We start from the raw sequence: 27,636 nt of genomic DNA, 5'->3' as shown, positions 1-27,636 counted from the left end.
CATGGGGTCACAAAGAGTTGGACACAAGTGAGCAACTGAACTAAATCCAAGCTCTTGACTTGTGATTGGATAAATTACTTAACTTTCTGTTCCTGAGGACAAGAACATCTCTGAAAAGGCTGCCTGAGAATTAAATGACTTCATAAGGTAGAGAGCTTAGAATATACTTGTTACATAGTAAGTAAATGCTCAATAAATACGATAAGCATGTTACTTCAAAATGTGGAAGTAACACAACAGCAAAGAAATGACTAAAACTTAGTTGCTCTTAGAGCAGGAATAAAAAGCAGATAAAATGGAACTGGATCTGACATTTTCCTTATGTCTTATAGCAACACTGTCCAAAAGAATTATGATGCAAGCCATTATGTGATTTTTAATTTGCTTACATTTAAAAAGATAAAAGAGGTAAAATTAATTTTAATATTTTTATTTACTCCTAGGTATCTAAAAAATCATTTAAAACATATAATCATTATAAACAAATTTGATATCTTACATTCTTTTGTACCAAGTATTAAAATTCAACATATATAGCACACTTCAATTCAGAATAGCCACATTTTGAGTGTTCAGTAGCCACATGTGGCTAGCGGCTGTCTTACTAAATAATGCAGCCTACGGTAATACTTAGTTTTAAAAAACAATACACATCCTCAATGGATGCTAAGTAAAGGAAGAGACGACCAGCCATTATATGCCTCCTGAGGGAAAATATCCATACTTTATACAGTAGTTTATAAAGGAAAAAGAAAAACTGAGCCTGAACCTGATCAAACTGTTGCATTCCATTACCAATATATAGAAATACAGAGAAAAGAACAAGTTAAGTAGCACCTCAAAGATACAATCAGCAAAGTACATATGATGGGAAATTCTTAGTGAACAGCAAACCAAAATGGCAAACTTCTGAAATGAAATAAAGGAGGAATCCAAGAATTTTAAAAGATGTATCAATGAATTACACATGTGGTCTATATTTAGATCCTAAGTAGAATTATTTAATAATTTTCATGATATTAAGGAGACAACTAAAAATATAAACATTAGATATTTGATTATTACAAAACTATTTTGACAAATTCTCTTCTAGGTATTTTAGGATTACATACTAACATAATTATAGACAAAATATTTTGGATTTGCTTCAAAATATGCATATTGGAGGAAGTGGTGGGAGTTTAAAATGAAATTGGCCATGAATTGATAGGTATTAAGGAGGCTCATTATAACATTTTATCTACTCTTGTATGTTTTTTACATTTTCTGCTTAAGAGGTTGAAAATAAAAGTACCAGGCATATATATTTTTAAATTAAAAACTTTTTAGAAATATAGGTAGGCTTAAAAAAAAAAATTAGGGTTAAGTCAATGATTGTGATATATATAATCACTCTGCCCTTCCAACCCAAGCCCAATCTTAATTCCTTCAGACCTGAGGAGAGCTTTTTTTTCTTATTTCATAATCCTAGGAGACCAATGTTTGTCAATGGTACTGACTTTATAATCTCTTTCCAGCTTATGTGATACTCTCCACAAGGAAGCAGAACTCTAAAAGTCTGTTTATAAACTATATGAAATTACTACTTGATAAACCATAGAAGGCTTTAATACTTATCCAAAGGAAGAGAGACTCCAAAAACAACAGAAAGAAGATTCAAAAAAGATAAATTCAAGACACTAGCCAATATAGCTGGAGAATGTGTTTTTATTCTTGTAATTTTATACTAGGAAGTCAACATTTAATAATCCATTATTCACAATTGAATTATAAAAATTTTTAATCCTTAAATTTTACACCAATATCCTATGACTCCAAATTTTACCACTCTCCTTCAAGTCTGAAGAAAACGATCATGTAATTTAGTAACTTCTACAGATAGCAAAGTCCCACTGATATAACATTTAGTCTGAAGTCCTACACTCAGATGAGAATTAAGAACAGCCAGTATCTAACTGGCCTGAAACCTGACTGTTCCTGGCTCAGGATTCCTGTAGTAAATCTGTAAGTCCACACTAAGACACAAAAATAAACTAGGGTGTGTACATTATTTAAAAACTTCACAGTAAAAATAACAAAAATGTAACCAAATTTCAACCGTATTACAGTTTTCATCCAATTAGCTTTCAAAATGCCTGATTAACTGAATTAAATGCAAGTTTTTTTAATGTTTGCCCAGCATTTCAAAATGGTTATGGGGTATAACTTTTAAAATGTCAAAGTATGCTGTACATATTGCACTTTTCTGCTAGGCTGGGCTAGTATCCTCCATGGCAAGATACCAAAACTACTGAATAAAATACATTTTAAAATCATAGGTAATTGATTCATTTCCCTGAAATCATCATCATCACCAAAACCTTCTAGGATTTTGTAAGATTTGATTCCTTAAATACAATTTTAAAGTTTAACTTAAGGAGGGAAAAAAAAAGACCCTCATTTATTTGACTTATTTCCTTTTTTTGGTCATTCAGTGATCAAAGAGAATTTTAAACAAATTATGTTTCATGTTTTCTGGCTTAATAAAGAGTTAAAGTTTCTATTATCCAAATTAAGAAAAATTATACTAATCAGAAGCTATTAATTTTCAAAAGTCTATGTATGTCTGTCTGTAGGTCCTCTTAGAACCTTTCCAAACTTTCATAAACAATAGATTTTAATCAATTATGTATTAGAATCAAATTAGGTAAGGAAAACATTTTGCAAAAATAAAATCACTTCCCAATATGCTTGACAGAAACAAGCTATTCATTTTCATTTGTGTTCCATTGAAGACATTACTGAAATCTGTCCAATGGTTTATTTCCAACTGGTCCACTATGAAATTCTTCGGAATGTTTTAAGATTGGCTGTAGCTAGAGTTCTGACTTCCATTTGGACCCTGCTCTCCTTCACTGTTCAAGTGGGGAAGAAAGAGATTTTACACCAATTAAAAGACTCATTTTCAAAACCCTAGTAAGCCTACTAATTTTTAAAGTTATTCTTTGCTATAGCTTTACAAAACAAAGACATTTCCAATCATAAGATACAGATGTGGAAAAATTAAAATCCAGAAGACTACATTTGGTTTTATGTTTTTATTCTTATGTAACTTGGTGCCCTCACACATATAGCAAGCATTCTGGAAGTTAGTGTCCATACACACTCAAAAATTTAAATTAGGGTATTTTGTTGTCATTACAGGTATCACTCAACATAGAGATTCTTCTAGACAGATTTCCTATGAAATTAAATTATACATGGAAAATCTTATTCCTACTAATAATGAAAATCAAGAAGTGTTCTTCCAAAAAATCATTGTCCAAAGGCATAATAAAACCATACGTGAATACAGCAAACCTTTAAAAGTCAGAAAGAAATATGGTAATTTCCTGGAAAGTACTGAATATTTAAACACTGAAACTGAAAATACCAGTAATTGTGGCAATAGGATAATTGCCTTATCTTGTCCATCAGCATCTTGCAGCTTCAGGCCCTGCAACTAGTGAAGAATCACTCAGGGAATTTCTGCAAAAAATGCATCCAAAGGCAGCTGTTTGAATGACTGCTTTAAACAGCTCCTTGTAAAAGTATTAATTTTTCCAAATGGTAACCTTAACATACCAAATCTACAAATCAATCTTAATGTTATATAACTTATTTATTTTTCTTGATAAATGATTAAGATGGGTAGTTTCCCTTCTGACCTTTTTCCCCTAAACAAAATGATCTGATGTACATTGACAGCTGAAAACCACTGAACTTAAATGAATAGATCCAGTTAAAAAACAATATAACACATAAAAAACCCCACCACAACAAAAAAAACCCTTTCAGCACAAGTAATTCATACTTAGCAAAATTATGTTATTATGTGCAATGGATCTCTGAGTCACTCGAAAGTCAAAATTATTTATCTTTACAGTATCAGATCAATCATCTAAGTTTTTGAAAAATGATACTGAACTTTATCAACAGGGTAACAGCCACTACTGGGGGAAAAAAGATGGCACAGAGTGAAACTCACATGGAACTACTCCAAAATTCTTTATCCCTGAATTTTAGATGGACTTGCCTATCTCTGTTCTGTTTAAACTTATATAAGTATATAGCCATATGTTGAGGGATACCTGTAATAGACCTGCCATTATATCAGGAAAAGTTACTTAACAGATGATCAGATTAATATCTTTTTTAAAATGAGATGTCTTCAAAATATTAAGTCACAAAAAAAAACATATCATGAAGTTTTAGAAGACATTTTATAAAAACAAAATAGCATACTCTATTAAAAATATGATAATGCCTATGAAATATATAATTAAATAAAAGCAATAATTAAACTCTACAAAGTACCTGTTTGGAGGAGGTTTTGGTTTCGGCATCTTACTAAGAATAGTTGCCATCTCTTTTCTCTCATCAAAATTTTTCCACTGCTCATACAACTTTAAAATAACCCTGATTATTTCCAAAATCTATAAGAAAATATTTGAAAAGTTCTCAGTGGCAATATCAAGCAACATTTGGTATATAAAGAACACACATCACATCCTAGACATCATTTAGGAAACAGTGAAAAGATAGTCTCTATCCTTCAGATTAGGTTAGTCAATCACGGTAAATGTGAAAACACATGTATGCTAGGTCTTATCCTTATCCATCTCTGCTGTTGGTTTCCTTCTATCTACTGATATCTTAAACCAAAACAAAACAGTGAGGTACTAGGAACAAAAGTCTAAATCATGAAAGAGAATACCACTATAGAGCATGTGTATTCTCAAGTCATATCCAACTCTTTGCCACCCAATGGTCTGTAACCTGCCAGGCTCCTCTGTCCATGGGATTCTCCAGGCAAGAATACTGGAGTGGGTTGCCATTTCCTCCTCCAGGGGATCTTCCTGACCCAGGGATCAAACCAGTGTCTCCTGCATTGGCAGGCAGATTCCTTACTACCGAGCCACCTAGGAAGCCCTACTACAGAGTACACTCTTCTAAAACCATTGTTTCAAAAAATTTAATGAGAGGTAGTGCACAAAAGACTTTGTTTTGATTCTCTACTAACTACTCTACAAATGAGTTAAGGTGCTCAAAAGCCAGCAGCTACAAATCTATCAAGTCCAGTTTCCAAATTAGATCTTTCTTTTTCCCCTGAGTAAATCTATCCTTGGACTGATTCTAGAACATTTCAGCAAAAAAAGGTAGAAAAAAGGGCAACAATCCAATGTAAGGAGATAGGCTGTGTTACTGGAGTTTACAGTAGTATTACAGTAGTCACTAGGTAGCTTTTAAAATAATTTTGGCAATTAGAGACGGCTTTGCAACCAGTCAAACTCTAAGTTTACCATTCTATGTAATCCTAAACTGAAGAGAAATATAACCTAAATGGTCAAAATCAATTCTTCTTGCCAACATATTTCTTAACATTTTTTTTTTAAACCAAAAAGTACTCATTGCCTGGCTGACATCATGAAATTTTAGGCACATGGTAAATAAATACAACATTAACTTCAAAATGTTCAAGTTTATATTCAGTTAAGGGAATTCTAAAGATTACCTTCTCCATATCCACAGAAAGCTCAGCAAACCACTGTCTGGCATCTTTCTGCTGTACAACACAGGCTACATGCAGGCAAGCTGGAGAGAAAATGAGACACAAATTCCATGTTTAATTGCACGTGAAATGTATGGAGTCAGAAAGATATTCATTAACTTATGTGTATTTTATTATATTCGTTTAAAAAATGATACAGATTCATATAATTTATTAATTATATAACCATCCCATCAGTTTAATCTTACAGGGAGGAAAAATTACTGGGTGATATATATATATAATTTTTGTTTTTAACGTTTTTGACACCTGCTCCTCATGGTGAGCATGAGGTGAGCTAGTCATGGTGCAACTGCCTTGACAGTTAGGGCATGTCAGAGAGGAAAAAGTCCACTGAGAAAATTAGCACAGGGGAAGAATCCCTGAACATTAGTACAAAGTAGTGGTCAAAATGCACCCAAAAGTCAGAGTGACAAAAAAACAAACCAGAAAAACCAGCCAATCTATGCAATGATAAATTTCAACACTACTCTGTTTTGGTATTTCAATTAAAAGCAGTGTTACTTCTGCTTTTTCAAGTCATTAGCATATGATCAAGTTAGGTGAAAACTGGGCATTCTATACAGAATTCAGCGTTGTAATCCAACAGAGCTGAGGAAAAAAAAAATGTAATGAACTATATACAACGTATTTATATACACTACTTATAATACAAACTAACAAAGATAATGAAAGAGCCCAAAGATGACAATCTAAATCATAACTTTGCCTACTATAATTTTTCCCAAGCAGCCTGCCTACCCTGATCCCACACAGGCTTATTAAATATTATATTCGCTGGTCAGGTTAACCATATGACTTTGTTAAGAGTGACATTCTAGGCAAAGAGCAACTCAAATGTGAAACAACATACTGGATGCCCCAAGTTAAACCAAGTTACAAAGTAGGGTTTCATCCAAGATGAACTGAAAGGCCGAAGGTCAGAATTATAAAAATAGGTAAAAAAATACAGTGGAAAATGCCATTTCAGAGCATACACAGAGTAAACTGGGGACAGAGACATCCTAAACAAAGACTCAGGTGATGCGGGGAGTACGAAGTTGGGGAGCACGTCACTAAAGAGATGATATCTAAGCTGGCTTTTTACAAAAGGTAGGAGTGGAGCAGAGAATGACAGGTATATAAATGCTAAAACAAAGCTATGGATTTTATCCAGAAGTTGGAATCAAACTGCTAACACTGCCAACACCATTGGATCATCAAAAAAGCAATAGAGTTCCAGAAAAATATCTATTTCTGCTTTATTGACTATGCCAACGCCTTTGACTGTGTGGATCATAATAAACTGTGGAAAATTCTTCAAGAGATGGGAATACCAGACCACCTGACCTGCCGCTTGAGAAATCTATATGCAGGTCAGGAAGCAACAGTTAGAACTGGACATGGAACAACAGACTGGTTCCGAATAGGGAAAGGAGTACATCAAGGCTGTATATTGTCACCCTGCTTATTGAACTTACCTGCAAAGTACATCATGAGAAACACTCGGCTGGATGAAGCATAAGCTGGAATCAAGACTGTCAGGAGAAATATCAATAACCTCAGATATGCAGATGATGTACCCTTATGGCAGAAAGCAAAGAAGAACTAAAGAGCCTCTTGATGAAAGTGAAAGAGGAGAGTGAAAGAGTTGGCTTAAAACTTAACATTCAGAAAACTAGGATCATGGCATCCAGTCTCATTACTTCATGGCAAATAGATAAGCAAACAGTAGAAACAATGACAGACTTTATATTTTTGGGCTCCAAAATCACTGCAGATGGTGACTGCAGCCATGAAATTAAAAGATGCTTGCTCCTTGGAAGAAAGTTATGACCAACCTAGACAACATATTAATAAGCAGAGATACTACTTTGACAACAAAGGTCCGTCTAGTCAAAGCTATGGTTTTTCCAGTAGTCATGTATGGATGAGAGTTGGGACTACAAAGAAAGCTGAGTGCTGAAGAATCGATGTTTTTGAACCGTGATGTTGGAGAAGACTCTTGAGAGTTCCTTGGACTACAGGGATATCCAACCAGTCCATCCTAAAGGAGACCAGTCCTGGGTGTTCATTGGAAGGACTGATGCTGAGGCTGAAACTCCAGTACTTTGGCCACCTCATGCAAAGAGTTGATTCATTGGAAAAGACCCTGATGCTGGGAGGGATAGGGGGCAGGAGGAGAAGGGGACGACAGAGGATGAGATGGCTGGATGGCATCACCTACTCAATGGACATGAGTTTGAGTGAACTCTGGAAGTTGGCGATCGACAGGCAGGCCTGGTGTGCTACAGTCTATGGGGTCGCAAAGAGTTGGACACAAATGAGCGACTGAACTGAACTGAACTGGGAGGAGCACTAAAAGATTTAATTGGGGCACAAATTCTGCATTTTAAAAAAGTTCTTTCCAGCTCAGACTCTAAATCTCAGCACTACTGACTTCATGACCTGGACAATTCTTTAAGACTGCCCGATGCAGTGCAGGACGCTTAGCAGCATCCCTGCCTTCTACTCACCAGAAGCCAAGAGCATCCCACCCCAGCTGTCATGACCAAAACCATCTCCAGACACTGCCACACATCCTGTGGGGAGCAACATTATCCCTGGTTGAGAACCTCTAGCCCTGCTCAAGTGTGGAGGACAGACTGGCTCTCTGAGAACAGGGATGCTGGAAGCCAATTAGTCAGGAAGGAGATAGCTGTAATAATCTGGATAAAAATGAGAAGATAGCTATGAGATTACTAAAGAGAGACACAATAGGTGTTGGTTACCAGCTAGAAGTAGGTATTGACGGAGATAAAAGAGCCTAACTACTGGATTTCCAACTAACTAGTCCTATTCATCAACATAACAGAGACATTCAAAAATATATTTTGGAGCAAACTGTTGAGTTCAGTCCTAATCAAGAGTCTGAGGGCCAGTGAGATGCCAAAGGAAGCTATCCAAAAGGCACAGTCTGATATAAAGACCAGTTCAGGAGCAAATCTTGGTCGAATAAAGAAATTTAAATGTTTCAACACATAGACAGCAGAATCAATGAGCCTGCCCGAGGAAGAACAAAAACAGCATGGATGAGAGAGATGTGGCACACAGCGTTCCTACCCATGCAGATCTCAGCATTCCTCCCCACTGAACCCACATGCCACTTCAGAATCCTTCCAAACACAGGACTTCCAGCGAGCCTCCAGTACCTTAAAAGTATAACCTATTTGCCATCCCTCATGTAAGAAGGCTGAGAAACATAAACATTAAAGGGGTAACTGAATATAGAAAAACCAATGAAGTAAGTCTGAACTGGTAAAAGAATAAGGAGGAAATCAAGAAGACAAGAGTTATGCAAATGAAGACAGAAAGGAAACAGAAACTAACAAGTGCCTAATATATAGCAGGCATTATTTAAAAGAAAGCTTGTTTAATTCTTGTAACAAATTTATACAGTTTTTAGTACCACCCACATTTTATAATTAAGGAAGCAAACTCAGAAAGGGTTAGGTAATTTTCCCACAAATGTAATTTAAAGGAAGTTTAAACCTAAAACCATCTGTTCTATTAGTAATTCATGACAGTACTGCCTTTCACAGATAAAACTGACAGAATGGTGGCTAACTTTCCCTCCAGCAAGGCACTAAGGACCACAAAAGGCTCCTTTACTTGACCTCTGAGGACTTAACTGGGCTCAGGAAATCAAAGACTTAATTTTATATAAATATCAACTAATGTTAAAAGCCTTAATTCCAAACCTCTCTGCCGAAAAACTCAGATACTGGTTAAAATTATTTTAAGCAATTAAAAAAAAAAACTTACCAAAAAAAGGGGAGGGGGAAATAATCCTGATTTGTGACAGTTGCAGTTCATATTATTGAAAGTTCACATGCAAGGAATAGTCTATTACTTCAAGGAACATAAAAACATAAAGCACAATAGGGTGAAATTTCTTTTAGGATGACCTAAATAGGTTTATAATAATTTAGCTAATAAAGGTACACCACGTTTACATACCTAAAGCTATCATGAAAGGAGGATACAGTAGGCAAAGATCCGTTCTGTAGGTATCATTCACTATCCTCCTATAGAAAAGTAAATAATATTACTGAAAGCAGAACTACTTCATATGATTGTACATTTCCCTCCAGAGAGGGCCAGATTTTCCCTATCTGTATATATTTATATCTCTTTTATATTACTTTAACAGACATAAAGGTGAAAACATCAAAGGAAAAAGATGGATACATGAATGTGACAATAAGCCAATTTATTGAATGAAATTACAGTTAAATATATTTAAATTTTAAAAACTTCATAATAAATTTTAATATAAGATAAAATTTTTTCTAAAAGTAGAAAATCATTTAGGAAACTAGAAATTATACAAAATATTAATATGTATGTTGAATACCACCCAAAATATTCTGATTAAAGATAACATTTTTAAATTTATTTTGCTGAAGTATAGTTGAAATCAGTGTTCATTTCTTCTGTACAGCATAGTGATTCAGTTATATATTCCATTATTGTTTAAAGATAAAATCTTAATTTTCATTTAAACAGTCTGTTTTTCATAAGAATCAAATTTTAATGGAAATATCCATCAAATAAATAATTTAAAGATCTTTATCATTTTAGCATTTATTCCCATATAGTTATTAAAATTCAATATGCAGATATTTCACTCAACATAAAATATCTTGGGGCACAGTTTACTTACTTTAAAAATGCTAAATTTCATATTTAATTGTCAACCTTCCTAGCTAATAACATGTTACACTATGAATAACTTCTGTTCTAATTACCATGCAAGGGGAAGCAACATGTCTTCTTGGCCCATGTCCTGCACATACTGGAGCAAAGGTCTATAAGGATGATACACTATCAAGCAACAATCCTAGAAACAGTTTAAAAAATGTGTATGTATAAAAACAGATTTATTATAGCACAAAAACCTTATCATTACCCAACTGATTTTTAATTGTGTATTTCAAAATGTATTTTTTCTAACTCATGCTTGCTTCCCTTTTATTCTCTTAAGCAAGCAGCATGGCAGCCCTAAACTCTACTGTAACAGTGAAGGCAGTGCTCTCTCTGGAATATACCTTGGTAAATCGGTTGGCAGTCAGTCAGCATCCATTCCCTTAGAGACTCAAAGTGTCACATCTGCAACACACTGAAACCTCTTATTAGCCTATAAATCCGTAATTCCCAACTGGTGGAGCAGAATTCTGCCAAAGACATAATCTATCTTTAAATAATCCCACACATATACACAAATTGTGCAAATAATTTACAGTGGTTTACTGTCCTGACTGGTTTGATTGTAATCCTAATATAGTTACTATAGAACAGAAAACACTTCCCATCCTAAGTAAGATATACAATTTTACAGGCTTCCAAGAGCATACAGGTGATGATGCCACTAGGAACTATGGTTTACCATCACATATTACTCAGATGGTTTTAAAATGCACCTCCCTACAATTATTTCTTTAAATTTATGACTCCACTAAATTTGAAAGTAAGTTTTACTCTATTAATCATAAGGAATAAATATACTTACCATTAATTCTAAAAGATAGAATTCACATTCTAATACCTGTTTGAAAAAGATTATAAATGTCAACATGAAAGCAAATTAAATTGAGTTCTACATAAGAATGTATAGCTATTTATCAAAAGTTCTAAAATGTTTTTAAGAAAACAATAGCTTAAAAAAATTTAAAAAAAAGAAAACAATAGCTTATGTCAAAATGAACATATGCTATAAAAAATTACTTTTTACACAATGCATGCAACTGTGATTATGAGACATTTTAATTCTTGTAAGGAAAAGCCAGTCTCATATAAGCATTCTTATTACTTGTTTTTATTTAAAATATCCTGTATAAACTTCAGATTTTACAATACACTTTCCACTCAACAAATGCAAAAACGCAATTATCTCTACTTAAATATCATTCTTGTTACAAATCAATAATAGAAGAGAGTACTAAAATGAAACAAAAATACAATTTAAACAGGAAAAAAAAAAAACCCTTGCAAGGTGGAAAAAGAATATTTCTATTAAAATGGCAATAGAAATTCATCTTTTCCAGACAGCCCCTGACATCAGTATTATTAAAAAAACTCCCAATGTGATTTAATGGGTACCCAGGGTTAATAACCATAACTATAAATTATTTTTTTTATGGTAGAAGCAACTTAGTTTTAATTTAGAAATAAAGTCCACATTCTCGTACAATTTTAAATTGCCATTTCTAGGAGACTATTCAGTTTAATATAAAATGGAGGTATAGTTTATATATACAGTTTTGACAAGCAGTTTTATTTTATACAATATACTTACATGGTTCATCTTATAAGGAAATTCCTTTGGAAAGGCATATGAAAATCTAGTTTTCACTGAGAAAACAAACAAAAAAACTTAAACTGAGAAAATAGGGAGTTCATTAACACAAACTTTTTTAATACAGTGTAAAATATTGATGGTAGAGCTAAATCATTTTTAGTAAGAACTCTTGAGGATGCTTAGAGATGCAGATTTTTCTTCCTTTCTCAGGCAACGGGAAAGACTGAGAGGCAGAAAGCTCTAGGACCCCATCCAAATTACAATTAGAGAGTTTCAATGATATATTTAATATATTAAGACAGGATTCTGCTGCTTAAAAAATAAAGGAAATGGGAAAAAAATCAATGGCTTTTATCATTTCTAAAATCTTTTCAGCTCTAGAATGGTAGTGCTCTATTCTTTAGTAATTTAGCTTAAAAAGAACAAGAGTTGTATATGTGTTTACAAGTATCTATATATTTGTAAATATATACAGTTGACCCTGGGCTTCCCTGGTGGTTCAGACGGTAAAGAATCTACCTGCTATGTGGGAGATGTGGGTTTAATCCCTAAGTTGGGAAGATCCCCTGGAGGAAGGCCCTGGAGAATCCTCATGGACAGAGGAGCCTGGTGGGCTACAGTCCATGGGGTCACAAAGAGTTGGACACAACTGAGCAACTAAGCACAGCACAGCTGATCCTTGAACAACACAGATATGAACCGTGTCTACACATACATGGATTTTTCCAATAAGTAAGTACTATATGAGCCAAGGTTCTATATGCAGATTTCTCAACGTAGCAGAGTTGGTGTGCTGATCTCCTATGTTATTCAAGGTAAACTGTATATATAAATATTAGAAGGATAGTACAACCAAAAAATGTTAACAGTGGTTATCTCTGAGATTTAAGGATTTTTACTGATCTGAACATTCTAAACATTTTATAATATGTATTTTTTTAATCAAATGATACATTTTAATAAAATCATGAATATACATGCAAAGGTCTCTAGTATTTTCTTTAAAACTACCCACACACAAACACACAGTTACTACTTAGTCACCAAAAAAGTACAAATGAAAACACTGTTAACCAATCCTCTATCTCCTCAAAAATGGTAGGAATTGAGTATTCTAACAGCTAATTTAGATAGGTAACATCTGTCTAGATTTGAAATCTTAAGCCATTTAAACTTGACATTAGGAATTGTCTACTTAACCTTTCCTTTCCTCTCCTTTTAGTTATTAATAACTTAAAAATTATCACCTATTAAAGTTTCTAAGATTTATAAATCCCTCTCTGCTTTTTTTTGTTTTTTAAATAAATTTTTTGGCCAGGCTGCATGCCATGTGGAATCTTATTTCCCTGACCAGGGATTGAACCTGGGCCCCAGCAGTGAAAGCTCCAAGTTCTAACCACTGGTCCTCCGGGAAACTCCTGGTGGTTTTGAATTATGATAAAATATACATTACATATAATTTACCATCTTTAACTCTTTTTAAGTATACAGTTCAGTAGTATTAATTACATTTGCAATGTTGTATGGGCTTCCCTAGTGGCGCCAGTGGTAAGAACCTGTCTCCCAGGACCAGAGACATAAAAGACAAGGGTTCAATCCCTGGGTTGGGAAGATCCCCTGCAGAAGGACATGGCAACCCATTCCAGTATTCGCCTAGAGAATCCCACGGACAGAGGAGCCTGGCGGGCTACGGTCAGCAGAGTCACAAAGAGCTGGACATGACTGAAGTGACTGAGCACACATGCAGGTACACTTCATCTCCAAAATGCTTTCTCCTGCAAAACTGAAACCCCTTATTCATTAGACAATAATGCCCCCTTTCTCTCCCTCCTTCCAGTCCCTGGCAGCCACTATTCTACTTTTCATCTCTATTAACTTGATTACTATAATTACCTCGTGTAAGTGGAATCACACAGATTTACCTTTTTATGACTGGCTTACTTCACCTATCATAGGATCCTCAAGATTCATCCATGCTGTATCACATAAAAAACTTCAAAATTTGTCCATCGACTTACACTCAAGTTCTCTTCCAATTCATCTTACATAATTCTGCCAGAATCACTTCCCAACACACAATTCTGGAATCACCCTCATGTTGGAAAAAAAGCTATGAAAGGTACCACCACTGACAAAAGAACAAGCTACAGATTCCTCACTGAAGGCCATCTATTATCTGGCCTTAGTCAGGTAGTGCTATTTTCCCACTATTTCTTTACTCACCATTCGGCGAATGTAACTCATTAGCTTTTCCATATATTTATTAACTGAACTGTTCAATGTTCCTAGACTGTCTTTCCCCTGCATTTCCTTGGGTACAAATTCTTTATCAAATTCTATTTAAGTCTTTTTTGGATTCATCTAACAAATCATCTTTTCCCACGTAAAACATTCACTGCCTCCTCTGTTACTCTTTTATGCCAGTTATTTTCTTCTGTATTAGTATTTCTATATTGATGTCTTATTTTCTTATCCTTAAATTCTTTGTACTTATTCTTCTATCCACTGCATCCAGTATAGTGTTTTCCAGTGATGACTGATGCTGCTGTTGGTGAACATGACGACAGTCACAAGTTTACTGAGTACTATGAGGTGAATAATGTCCCTCCCACCAAATTTACATTTTGAAGCCCTAACCCTCAGTCTGACTAGATTTTGAGACAGGGCATTTAAAGAGGCAGTTAAGGTTAAATGAGATCATAAGCATGGGGCCTTAATACTCTAAGAGCGGTGTCCTTACAAAGGAAGAAATACTAGGGATGTACACACACAGAGAAAGGGGCATGTGAGGACCCGGCAATAACGCAGGCATCTGCTAGCCAGGAAGAGGCCTCAACAGAAACTAACTTCTTGACACCCTAATCTTAAGATTTCCAGCTTCCAAAATCCTAAGAAAATAAATAAATATTGTTTAAATCATGTAGGCTCTGGCATTTTGTTATGGCTGCCCTAGGAAACTACTAATAACACACTGAGCAAAGCATGGTTCTAAGAGCTTTATTAATATTCACTTATTTGATCCTCTCAACAACCCTATGACATAGATGTTATTAATATACTCATATAACAGAGAGGTTATATTTTGCTTAATTTGCATGTCAAAAGCACTGGAGCTGAAATCTGAAACCTAAGCTGTCTGGGCCATATAATACACTATTAAAAAAAAGCTTGGAAATAGGTATTTTACATTTTTTTAAATATACATCTTCTAAAAAATCTGGATAACACAGACTAACTAAAGTAAGAAGAAAATAAGGCACCTATAATCTACTCAGAGATGAGCACTGCTAATATTCTGGTAGATTTCCTTGTAGTCATTTCTCAATTTTTTAATAATACTGATTTTCCAGATGACAATTTAATACTTCATCACTGGAATATATTTGGTGTATTAAATTCTATGGCAACACTGATTATTACTCTTCTATCCTCAAAATAAGACATGACATGAAAAAGATTCAATTATATTAATACGCTCTTTTCAGAAAAGGGAATGACCCCATAATATGAAACCTTGGCTCAGAAACTTAAAACATCTTCTGCCTCTTCTTTGTAAGATCACAGGAGAAAAAAAAAATTATCTTTTGTTAGGCGATATCTTTTGGCTTAACCTAGGAAGATGAAGCATAAGATAACATTGTTATTACCTTGTGTACAGTACTTTACAGTGTTATTTCCTTTAATTCCATCACTCACAGGTAGATAAACCCCATCTTTTTAGATAAAAAACTAAGTCCAAAAGGTGGAGCAACTTGCTCAAAGTTACATAGCTGCTGCTTAGACCCAAACTGGTGCTTAGAATCAGCTCTAGGACTAAAGAGTCAGCATATTTTCCTGCACTATATTTTTCCATATGGAGGAAAAACACATAATCTCCATCAAAGACATAATTACAATCGCTAAAGAAATAGTTTATTTCATCCACAAGAGTAACACAATAGCTAGTCATTACGGAGCAATAAAGTATAATAAAATTGAAAAATAAATATTTTCTTTACCCTAATTATAAAATTAAGAGCCACAGAACTGATGTTTTTAGATCAACAATAACTATTTTTAGTATTCAAAGTAATAACCTCACCTCAAGAGATTTAATAGACCCAACTAATCTCTCATAGCTCTCATAAACTGCAAAACATCTATGTCCTATGGAGCCTTCTTCAGAATTACAACTTAAAAGCAGGATATAATTTTTGCACTTACATACAGAAGTAGCAGCAGCAATCAATCTTGTATTTGAGACTACTCCAAATTCCTAGACAAAGAAAAGTAAATGAGACTAAATAAGTACACAGTAACCCAACGAACCTAAGTATATCTGAAGTCTATTAGAGTATTTCCTATGTTTCTCCGATGTTTGCAAAGGAATGATGTACTTAAATATCTAAATTTATGACCTTTCCTTAAAATTACTTTAAACACAAATGCTTAAATAATTTTATAATTTATTATTATTGGAAGGTACCAAAGTAGATATTCAGTTGGTAAATCATCTGCCTGCAATGCAGAAGACCTGGGTTCGATTCCTGGGTTGGGAAGATTCCCAGGAGAAGGAAATGGCAACCCACTCCAGGAATTCTTGCCTGGAGAATCCCACGAACAGAGGAGCCTAACAGGCTACAGTCCACAGGATCACAAGAGGCAGACAGGACTTAGCTACTAAACCACCACTACCACCAAAGTAGAAACCAACCCCTAAAGTGATAGTGCCAGTTTTCTGGACTCAAATTCCTTTCCATGGTATGGCATTAAGACTTTGGACACTAGTTCCTATTTATTCTCTGAACTTAATATACCACTGCTGTAAAAATAACTGAAATTTATGAGGTGATCTACCTTACATAGTCTTAATTAATTTGTAGCTAACTTTATAAAGTTAAAAGGTTGTATTCTTTTTTTTTTTTTCCTGGCTGCACAGTATAGCCTGTGGGATCTTAGTTCCCTGACCAGGGATCCAACCCAGGCCCTCGGAAGTGACAGTATGGAGTCCAAACCACTGGACCACCAGGGCTTTTCCCAAAGCTTCATTTTAAAACTGAAAAATCAAGAATTGGTTCCTTAGTCAAAAAAAGAAACTAATTACTAGAGCCTGTCCAAAAACCTTCAACCTACATCCTTATCTAATTGTGTGTTTGAACCCATGTATGCCTGATAGTATATATTTCATATAAACTTCAAGCCATAATAAATGAAACTGAAATTTAAATGCCTGAGACATTTCTTAAATGACATTTCAATATAGTTCTCACACAACTGGACAAAACATAGAAAGATTTGGTCAAAGTTACAAGATTTTTTTTTTAATGCTATAACCAAATATGAAAGAATATATCATCTTCCAGGATAATTCTACCCAAAATTCTTTAGGCAAAAACTTTCACTTAGTAAATTATTATAAGAGTTCTATTCAGTAAATCATGTAACAAAAGATATCTAACAAAGAAGACAAATTAAAACTCTAGTTAATCTATAAGAAGTTTATAAAGATTTCTGTCTTGGTTTCCCATACTGGTTGTCCTTCAGATACATACCATTACATGGTAATATTTGGAAAAGCCACCCCATAACACAGGCCTTTTATAAACACCTTCTTTTCCACTAAAGAACTTAAAAACAGAGTTGGTTCTACCTCCTTAAATTACCACTTACAATTAAATTCCATTCAGTATTCAGAAATACTATTCTAAACACAGCATCTAAAAATAGAAATATAATATAAAGGATTCATATTACTAAAGATTACAATGGATTATTATAAAGACCTTAATTATATCTGCTTTATTGTCTGGATTTTAGCTGAACTCTCAAAAATACTGTAAAGGTTAAGTAAGGTGAACAGAGATTTGGTCTTGGCTGAAAGTTCCCATCTTTCTCTTTCCCTCACCCAAACCATTCTTTGTTAGAAGGCATATAATAGCTATAACCACCCTAATGCTTGCTTTCCCCACAGCCCACTAGGCAGCCTATCAGGAGGCAAGAAGGGAAAACAGGAGGACTCAGGAAGCATGCAGGGGAAAAGGAAGAACATTCTCAGCTTACAGTAGCCAAGCTGTAGCATGTATGCAATGCGCCTTAGTGCCAAACAATAAATGTCTTAGAGGCAGAAGATATTTCTTTGATCCTGTACAAATTTCAGTATTTTATATAAATCACCATCTGTTATTATTTTTATACAGGTAATGTGAAAACTGGAATAGATTAACCAATATACGTTGACTGTACTTTGATGAAGAACAGAAAAATATTTCATACCTCTACTTTGGATGCCAAAAACACACATGTAGGAGCCATCAATACAGGATCTATACTTTTCAGAGAATACCTAAAATACGATTAAATGAAGGTAAATGTCATCCATACGGAAAACACATACGAAAACATTTCATATAGAGAATATTTATATGGGAAAAAAGAATAACTCTGACACACACATGATTCACTTATATAAGGTCATCAACATTAGATAAGGATTTACAATATACATAAAATATTTCCAAAATAACACATCTCTACCTTGCATAGAATCTCTTGAAATAGACCGTAGCAGTGGCAATAACTTGTTGTCTTAATTTAAGATGTTCACCTAATGCTTGGATAACTAAAAGAGAAATAAAGTTAAATGTATTTCTGGTATAATTAACATTTAACAATAATTTCTTTGTAGTTAAATGATGACTATATTCATTTTAACAAAGAGAAAAACCTATACATGCTGTACAGCTCTACTTGGATCACAGTGGTCTACTACTAGGGCTGCAAATTTGTTTAAAAATATATAGCTACACATAAAACAATAACAAACAGAAATTATCTCACAGTAAAAACTATTCTTGAATCAAGGAGATTGAATGATTATTTCCCTTCTACCTGCTAAGTGTTTTTAATGCTTTTCATATCATTAAGACACTTATAAGCATTATAACAATTACTTAATAAAGCTGATTAAAAAACCCAAAATGAATCCTCAAAACAACAGAGAGGCAGTTTTGCAATAAAAGTGGACAGAGAGTAATAAAGATTCTATGACAAAGCTATCATGTGGCAGAACAAGGATCTTCTAACTCTAAATCCTAAAGCATACTTCTAAGATAGGAATGACCAATACAGGATGCCAATCCAAATAATCATTTATCCTCAAAGTACTTTGCTTTAGCCAATCTTAAATTAAGTTTAATGATACATTATAAAAGCTTTGGGAAATTAATACTTTTGGACTGTCTTGAGGGTCTCTGACATGTAAGATTCACAAAAGACTTTAAATTACTTTTAAAATGATATATAGATTGTAAAAAAGAACATACATGCAAATAAAAATGTAAAATAGGGACTAAAACAGTATATCACAAATTACTACAGAAAAACATTTAATTCAGAGGTAACCAACCACACCATTTCAACCAATTAAAAGGGAAGTTTACCATTTGTAAAAAATATCTGTAATTTCCAATACTCTTCTTCCGAGAGAAACTTTAAATCTTTTTGGCGTTCCTTCAACAGATCTTGTTTATCCAAAATCCATTGTAAACTAAAAAAGGCAAAGATTCAGACATTCCATAGAAAATTCACTAACAAAGTTGTATAAAATATTCTAAGATTGAACAGGCTGCTAATATTGTGAGAAGTAAAGAATACAAGTAACCTTTAAAAACAGTATTTTTCACATTTCTTGGAACACTGACACTGAGAATGATCTCACTAATAAATGTAAATATGCCCTAAAAAAAATCTGCTCTTTTATCCCTTCCTTCTCAGTCTATTGATCTGTCTCTCCCCACCCCCACCTCATCACTATTCTTGCCTAGCCATTTTAATAAGCAGTAATATTTACACTTTCTTAGTGACAAAGAAATTATCTGATACCAGTTGATGGTGCCTAAGATTTGAAGTATATCTTTTCTCAGTTATTCATGACTAACTAGAGTATCCTACTTCACAAATTCCATTCATGTTAAAAGCTGCTTCAGAATTTGTTTTACTAATAGTCTCTTCCTCCTGCCTAGTCTATTTTTAAATAGACAGGCAATTGACATGATCCCACAAAATACTCTCTATAACATGCTTTTGTTACTCAGTATGTCTTGAAAGTTTTATGTCAGTGAATTTGTTATTCAGCATCCCTTTAAACTGTTGCATGTCATGATGATGGATCATTAGTTAATCCTTATTGATAGGCATGTAAGTTATTTTTTCCACTATTACAAGTAATGCTCTAATGAACATCTGTAATGCACCCTTGTATATTTGATTAATATATGGAATAAATTCTTAAAAGTAGAACGGGTCAGTTTTGCTGGTAATTTAGATATGCACTGTCAGCTGGCCTCCCACAGCAGTTTCCATTCACACGAGAGACATGAGTGTGTCATAAAATACTTGACCCAACAAGTTACTACCTTTTATTTTTTTAAGTTTTAAAATCTTTTAATAGTTCATTACACAGTATTTTTTAAAAATACTTGGGTCTTTTAACTTTGTTGATCTACAGACAGAATTAATAATTTCAAGGGAAGAAATGTGCTTAAGTTATTGCTAGGTAAGATACCTATTCAAAACAAAGCTGTTCCTACTGTAAACAAGCAAATTTTATACACAACTAGTTTGGGATATGACGTTTCTTGACCTTATCCACCAGAGTGGAAATAATGTCTGTACAACCAAATGTTCGTTACTATAACTTCTGCATCACAATTAAAATCCAAAGTTTTTTAAAAACAGCCAACTCAATCAAAACCCACTACTTCAGAAACAATAGCTTCTTTGAAGCCACTACTACTACTACTACTAAGTCGCTTCAGTCGTGTCCAACTCTGTGCAACCCCATAGACGGCAGCCCATCAGGCTCCCCCGTCCCTGGGATTCTCCAGGCAAGAACACTGGAGTGGGTTGCCATGTCCTTCTCCAATGCATGAAAGTGAAAAGAGAAAGTGAAGTAGTTCAGTTGTGTCTGACTCTTAGCGACCTCATGCACTGCAGCCTACCAGGTTCCTCCGCCCATGGGATTTTCCAGGCAAGAACACTGGAGTGGGGTGCCATTGCCTTCTCCACCTTGAAGCCACAGTAACACTTAAATATGGTTAAGACTCAAATGCAGAAATTTGGTTGGTTGGAAAGCTAATTAAACTTCCAACTTTCTCAAACAGAATTACAAAAAGGCAAAATTGTGTTTTTTTTACAGAGATACAGTCCACTGGACAGCTGTTAGAGTATTTAGAGTCCTGAGATGATAAGAAAGCCAGACATGTCTGTTGTCCTTTCTTCCCACTACCTATCTTTTAAATAATTTACAACTTTAAGGCAAATTAGCATTTTACTGTTTTATTTAAATTTACTTCTAAGGTAAAACCTTTATTGATTAAAGTTCTTTGGTACACTGTAATTCTAAAACTGAGCGACTGAACTGAATTCTTACATGACCATTTTTCTAATAGAATGGTCATCTTTTTATGATTCAGATAGTCTTATGATCTAAAATTTGTATGTTATGGATTAAAAAATCATTTCTTTGTCAAATATGCTCTAGACATTCCCCAAGTTTAGCATGATTTCTCAATATTTACTGATTTGTGATACAGAAATTTGAATCATATATTTATTCAAATTTATTTACATTTTACTTTGATTTTATGTTTGTCACACATGGGAAGGCCTTCCCTGACACAAAATGACTTACAAAAAAATTTCCAGTTCAGTTCAGTCACTCAGTCATGTCTGACTCTTTGCGACCCCATGAACCACAGCACACCAGGCCTCCCTGTCCATCACCAACTCCCAGAGTCCACCCAAACCCATGTCCATTGAGTCAGTGATGCCATCCAACCATCTCATCCTCTGTCTTCCCCTTCTCCTCCCGCCCTCAATCTTTTCCAGGATCCAGGTCTTTTCAAATCAGTCAGCTCTTCGCATCAGGTGGCCAAAGTATTGGAGTTTCAGCTTCAACATCATTTCTACATATTTTCTAATACCCTTAAGGCATTTTTCTTTCAGTTTTTGTGATCCATCTGGAAACTGATATAGGGTATAAACTAAGGATCCAGCTAAATGTTTTGTTAAATGGTTATTCAAATGTCATCAGAATTTCAGTGTATAATTCTATCATTATATTTGGATCTTCTTTATAATTTCTTATTTTTAATTTGTTTTTCTTGTTCTTATGCCATGCTATTTTAAAATATATTGTGCTTAGTCATTCAGTCATTTCTGACTCTTTGCAATCCATGGATTTTGGCCTGCTAGGCTCCTCTGTCCATGGGATTTTTTAGGCGAGAATAATGGAGTAAGATGCTATTTCCTCCTCCAGAGGCTCTTCCCAACTCAGGGACTAAACCCGCATCTCCTGTCTCCTGCATTGCTGGTGGATTCTTTACCCTCTGAGCCACAGGGGAAGGCATGTTATTTTAAAACATATATGCTTAGTTGTTCAGTCATGTCTGACTCTTTGCAACCCCATGGACTGTGACACCCACCAGGCTTCTCTGTCCATGCGGCTCTCCAGGCAAGAATACTGGACTGGGTTGTCAGTCCCTTCTCCAAATTTAAAACATACAAAATCAAGTAATTAAAATCTGGTATGGAAAAAACCTCTTGCTACTATTCTTCAAAAGATTTCCGGCAATTCTATTATAATTACATATTATTCTAAAACACAAACTTTAGAATAATTATATCACATCCCTAAAAGGAAATTCATACAAAATTTTGTTTGGGATTGCATTACATTTAAAGGTCAATTAGGGAGAAATTATACCCTTACAATGCTAGCATTCAAACTTCATTTATTAAAATCTTTATGTTCTACTTCTATAAGTCTTACACATTTAAATTTATTCTTGAGTAGTTTATATTTTCTGTTACACTGTAAATTATTTTTTTCCATCAACATTAAAAGAAAGTTTTCAATTTTTAAATTTTGTTAACTGGTCATTTTATCAAACTTTGATTATTTCTAATAATGTTTCAATTAATTAAATTTTCTGGTTAATTTTATCTCCTTGAATTTATAATTTTGTCATGTTTCATTATCCTACTAATTGGGCCTCCCCAGTGGCTCAGGAGTGAAGAATCCACCTGCAATGCAGAACACACAGGAGACCCGGGTTCCATCCCTGAATGGTGGAAGATCCCATGGAGAAGACCATGGCAGCCCACTCCAGTATTCTTGGAGAATGAATGACTTGTCCATGGATAATCTCATGGACAGAGGGGCTTGGCAGGCTACAGTCCACGGGGTCGCAAACAGTCAGACAAGACTGATGTCACTAAGCACAAGCACGAGCATCCTACTAATTACATTCATAGTAGCACCTTCAGAACAACCTTAAAGAGGCATCCTAATTTTCCTAATGTTTCACCATTAATGCTCTGATATGTATTCATGACATTACCATCCTATTTCTGTTTTAGTAAGAGCTTTAGTCAAGAATGAATGTTGAAAAAAAAAAGAATGAATTTTATTAGGTGTCTTTTTAATGCCTTCACCGTTTACTAACAGATTTCCTAATATTGACTAATTTCTACAATAAAACCAGTGTCATTTTTTATACTTTTAATGTAATGTGGGACTCTGTTTTGATAGTAATTTACATTTACATCAGTATTCGAAAGGGACCATTGTTGGTGCTACATTTGCTAGATTTTTATCTGTGTTACCATGGCCTCAAGAGAACCAGAAAACTTTTCATGTGAATTGGAACAACTTTAATGGCAGATCGTCTTGAAAGTGGGTAAAAATTTACCTATGAAATAATGCGGGCCTGGAGCAATTTTTAAAGAAGTAGGTCTCTGATAACTTTGTTTTGGCTTTAAAATTTACTTTGAAAATGAAGATAACCCAAAGGTACATCTGTGATTACTTACTTTTCTCATACCTAATTTTGTATTTCTGCATCACCGACTGGATGGACATGAGTTTGAGCAAGCTCCAGGAGCTGGTGATGGACAGGGAACCCTAGCAGTGCTACAGTCCTTGGGGTCACAAAGAGTCGGACACGACTGAGGACTGAACTCATCATTCCTTTTCCCCTATATTCAGTAGCATAGTTTACTCTACTGTTTTGGTTTTCCCTTCCAAAGAGGCAGCTCTTATAATTTGATTTTTGTAGTTTTATTTTTTGTCACCTGTTCATTATTTCAGTCAACCAGCAAATGTCTAGTGTCCTTCTAGTTTTACTGCATCATGGTCAAAGAATGTATTGTGTTCTACTTAACGTCCTGAAAAATACTACGAGTGTCTCTGTTTCAAAATCAATTCCTTCTCCACAGTCATTTCAAATATTTAAAAAGATAAATTCCACAAACAACTATTTCAAAGTTTTTCTTCACAGCACACAGCGTGGAAGACAAACCAGTTAACGCCACATATTCTCAAATTTAAAATTACACAGGATTGTAAGATTCACCATTATTTCCTATGTTACTGAGGGGAAAAAAACTGCCATGCTGATAGCAATGTTATCCATTTTTTAATTGCTGGTAGCAGCAGTTAATGTTAAAGGGCAATATAAAGCCATGAAAAATCATATCGATCTTCCTCTTTCACCAAAATCACCTAAAACAATGGCTTTCATAATCTTTTTGTTTTTCCTGAATTGCTTGTCTTGTCTATTTGTTACCTTTTGCAGATCAGGGACTCCATGATTCCCAAGGGATCTGAGTAAGATAAAGCGGCCCCTTCCTCCAGGACTATTTGATTAAGGAGGCAAGGACAGTTTTCAAAACAGCACATTGAACATTATAATAATTTTATATTGGAAAAGTGAAAAAATAATTGATTTTATAAAATACATCCTGGTCCCCTTTTAATAAGCCAACAGTAAATGAAAGCATAATGAGAAGACTTATCAAAGGGTCAAACTTTTTTTTTAAGTTGAAAAAGGGCTGTAACTTCTGATAATCAACAACTGGCTATCTGTCAATTTTTTCAGCTTCTTTCAAAGTTAACCAGAATACTACTACTTCACTACAGAAATTTTCCATATTTTAATTTTGCCCAAGCAAATATTTCAGCCAGTGAATACAGTGCAAATTAAATATGATCGGAAGTAAAGCTTCTATAGCCATTCATCTCCACAGAACCACTTACAGCAAGAAAACCTGCTTTTCTGAAAATAAGTTTTAAAGCCCATTGTTTCTTTTTTTCTAGTGCAAACGGCTAAAATACCAATTGGATAATATAGGAATCCACCCTCACACTCAAAATTTACTTATGCTCTCTTCGCATGAAAAATTATTTACACTAAGATACCATCAAGTTCTGTTCGTCTTTCAACTATACACTGTACAGCCTACCCAAAGTTCAATTAGTCCCATCACTATCGTCCTATCTGCTTACACAAATGTATTTAGGGAGAAATGTTTTCAATATTACTATAGTTCTTCCACGGTACAGACGTCAACAAAAACTTATTCACGAAAACATGTTAAAAATATTGGTAAAGTCTCTAAAAATACACTTTTAAAACAAAACATGAGACACAGACTAACGAAATGGACAAACGTTGAGAGCACTCGATCTATAACTTACAAAGGTTAAAAACCATATAGGCTTAAAGACAGTGGCAGAATGCGGTTCATGAGCAGAAACAAGCCTGACTCCCTCCTTTCCTTGGAGTAATATTAATCCACTCAACACAGAAGAATGACAAACGACTACTGATGCCAACCTACTTTACAAATATCAGGCGAGAGCGAACCCCAACTGTCCTGAGAAGCCAGCCTCACAGTTCTAAACTGTCACATTTCCCATACCTGTGTCCATCCCATACCCCAACCCTCCCCTGCCCCCAACCTCGGCCTAGCTAAACCAAAAATCAGAAGCTAAAACTCTCGAACCTTCCTTCTCCGGAGACGCAATCCCTCTTACCCACCCCCGCCAAGAAATTTTCTACCACTCCAAAACCCGGCCAGCGGGGCGCGGTGACGGGAGTCGCCGAAGAAAAAGCACATCCCGCCTCCGGCCGCCGCCTCCCTGGAGCCTCCGCGGCGCTCCGGACAGGGGCCGAGATCCAGGCCAAAAGGAGTCGCAAGCCCCGTGCACCCAGCACCTCCAAGAGCCAGGCCCGGAGAAAACGGAAGGTCACTTACTAGTGGGAGCTCTGCCAAAAGTTCCCTGCCATGGAACACAGCTTGCCCTGATAAAAAAGCACCAGCCGGCGGAGCGGAGCGCGGAGCGACCATAGACCCAACCCCCCCCGGTCCCCGCGCTCCTTGATCTGATGGACTCGGCTCCGCTCCGCGGCGGCGACGGAGAGAGGAAGATAGCACCCTATTCTCCTTGACGCCGGCCGGCAACACTCTGCTGTACAAACCAGTTCCTACGTATAGAAGTTCCGGCCCGCCCCGCGGTAGCGGAGGAAAGAGGCGGGGAGGAGATAGCCCTTGCGCACTCTGAAAAAGTAGTCGGGAACTGACTCTCACGAAGTCTCGCGGCAGTTGGAAGAGTATCGCGAGAGGTTTTCGTCATTTCCGGCCTAGAGCCCGCGCGACTCCGGCGGGTGGAAGCTCCGATTCACGGAGAAGGGGTGGGATGGGGAAACTGCGCCTTGTTCGGGTTAACGTTACTCCCATCTTACAGGCTTCCAAAGCAGCACAGTGGCTTTGTATTAAAGTATACGACTTCCTGACTTCTGTTCTTTCTCCTGTGTTTGGAAAGAGAAATAAAGTTAATTTTGGCCTCAAAGGGCTTCCCTTGTGGCTCAGCTGGTAACGGATCCAGCCGCAATGCGGGAGACCTGGGTTCGATCCCTGTGTTTGGAAGATCCGCTGGAGAAGGGAAAGGCTACCCACTCCAGTATTCTGGCCTGGAGAATTCTATGGACTGTATAGTCCATGGGATCGCAAACAGTCGGACACGACTGAGCGACTTTGACACTTTAAATTGGCCTCAAAACCTACCAAGCCAAATAGGTTCTTAATGGAGTTCTTTGGAATGAAGTGACTGCGAAACAATGCAAAAAGAGATTACGACAAATTACTAGAAGCTAGGAGATTCAGGTCCCTGCCTTCTGTAAACTTTCAGACAGTTTACCAGAATGCCACATAGAAATACTTCCTGTGTACAACCTGGTTTCTGCTTCCTACCCAGAACTCCAGTGTCTAAATGCCCAGCATCCCTCAGTTTTCTCAGTGGCCCTGCAAGTCAGGAGCATTAGCTTAGGCTTCATTAGTTCAAAGGTAAATCATCTTTGAGGGACTCCATAAATGTAGGTTGAATTGAAGGCTTGAACCAAAAACTAGTTTCCACTGTTTCCCCATCTATTTCCCATGAAGTGATGGAACCAGATGCCATGATCTTCGTTTTCTGAATGTTGAGCTTTAAGCCAACTTTTTCACTCTCCTCTTTCACTTTCATCAAGAGGCTTTTTAGTTCCTCTTCACTTTCTGCCATAAGGGTAGTGTCATCTGCATCTCTGAGGTTATTGATATTTCTCCTGGCAGTCTTGATTCCAGCTTATGCTTCTTCCAGCCCAGCGTTTCTCATGATGTACTCTGCATATAAGTTAAATAAGCAAGGTGACAATATACAACCTTGATGTACTCCTTTTCCTATTTGGAACCAGTCTGTTGTTCCATGTCCAGTTCGAACTGTTGCTTCCTGACCTGCATATAGGTTTCTCCACAGTCAAAGGCTTTGGCATAGTCAATAAAGCAGAAATAGATGTTCTTCTGGAACTCTCTTGCTTTTTCCACGATCCAGCAGATGTTGGCAATTTGATCTCTGGTTCCTCTGCGT

At 35.6% G+C, this 27,636-nt stretch overlaps 1 protein-coding gene across 2 annotated transcripts; it reads right to left on the bottom strand.

Annotated features, from left to right (window-relative positions):
• Positions 1-414: 414 nt before the first annotated feature.
• Positions 415-26,338, bottom strand: CCNC (cyclin C). 2 transcript variants are annotated; one of them, XM_040239127.1, is made up of 12 exons: positions 25,989-26,338; positions 19,328-19,434; positions 18,423-18,507; positions 18,162-18,231; positions 16,113-16,164; positions 11,907-11,962; positions 11,121-11,156; positions 10,360-10,451; positions 9,569-9,636; positions 5,534-5,613; positions 4,336-4,454; positions 415-2,894 (listed from the first exon to the last, which is right to left on the bottom strand). In XM_040239127.1, exons 1-12 carry the CDS (start codon positions 26,018-26,020, stop codon positions 2,840-2,842), a joined length of 852 nt encoding a protein of 283 aa, XP_040095061.1. In that variant the 5' UTR covers positions 26,021-26,338; the 3' UTR covers positions 415-2,839. The 2 variants fall into 2 exon arrangements, with proteins under 2 accessions (XP_040095061.1, XP_040095062.1); XM_040239128.1 differs by having other exon boundaries at positions 415-3,507; positions 25,989-26,312.
• Positions 26,339-27,636: the final 1,298 nt, after the last annotated feature.

The sequence above is a fragment of the Oryx dammah genome, unplaced genomic scaffold, assembly GCF_014754425.2.
Source record: "Oryx dammah isolate SB20612 unplaced genomic scaffold, SCBI_Odam_1.1 HiC_scaffold_4, whole genome shotgun sequence".
NCBI classification, from domain to species: domain Eukaryota; kingdom Metazoa; phylum Chordata; class Mammalia; order Artiodactyla; family Bovidae; genus Oryx; species Oryx dammah.
This window is presented reverse-complemented; position numbering and strand designations above follow the sequence as displayed.

Bases quoted from the DNA above. Each gene is read 5' to 3' on its own strand.
- CCNC (XM_040239127.1), bottom strand. From the start codon at position 26,020: ATGGCAGGGAACTTTTGGCAGAGCTCCCACTA. The intron at 10,452-11,120 runs GTAAGTATATTT...AACTGTTTCTAG, and splicing joins TCTATCTTTTAGAATTAATG to GATTGTTGCTTGATAGTGTA. The intron at 9,637-10,359 runs GTAATTAGAACA...ACTTTTCTATAG, and splicing joins ATGTTGCTTCCCCTTGCATG to GAGGATAGTGAATGATACCT.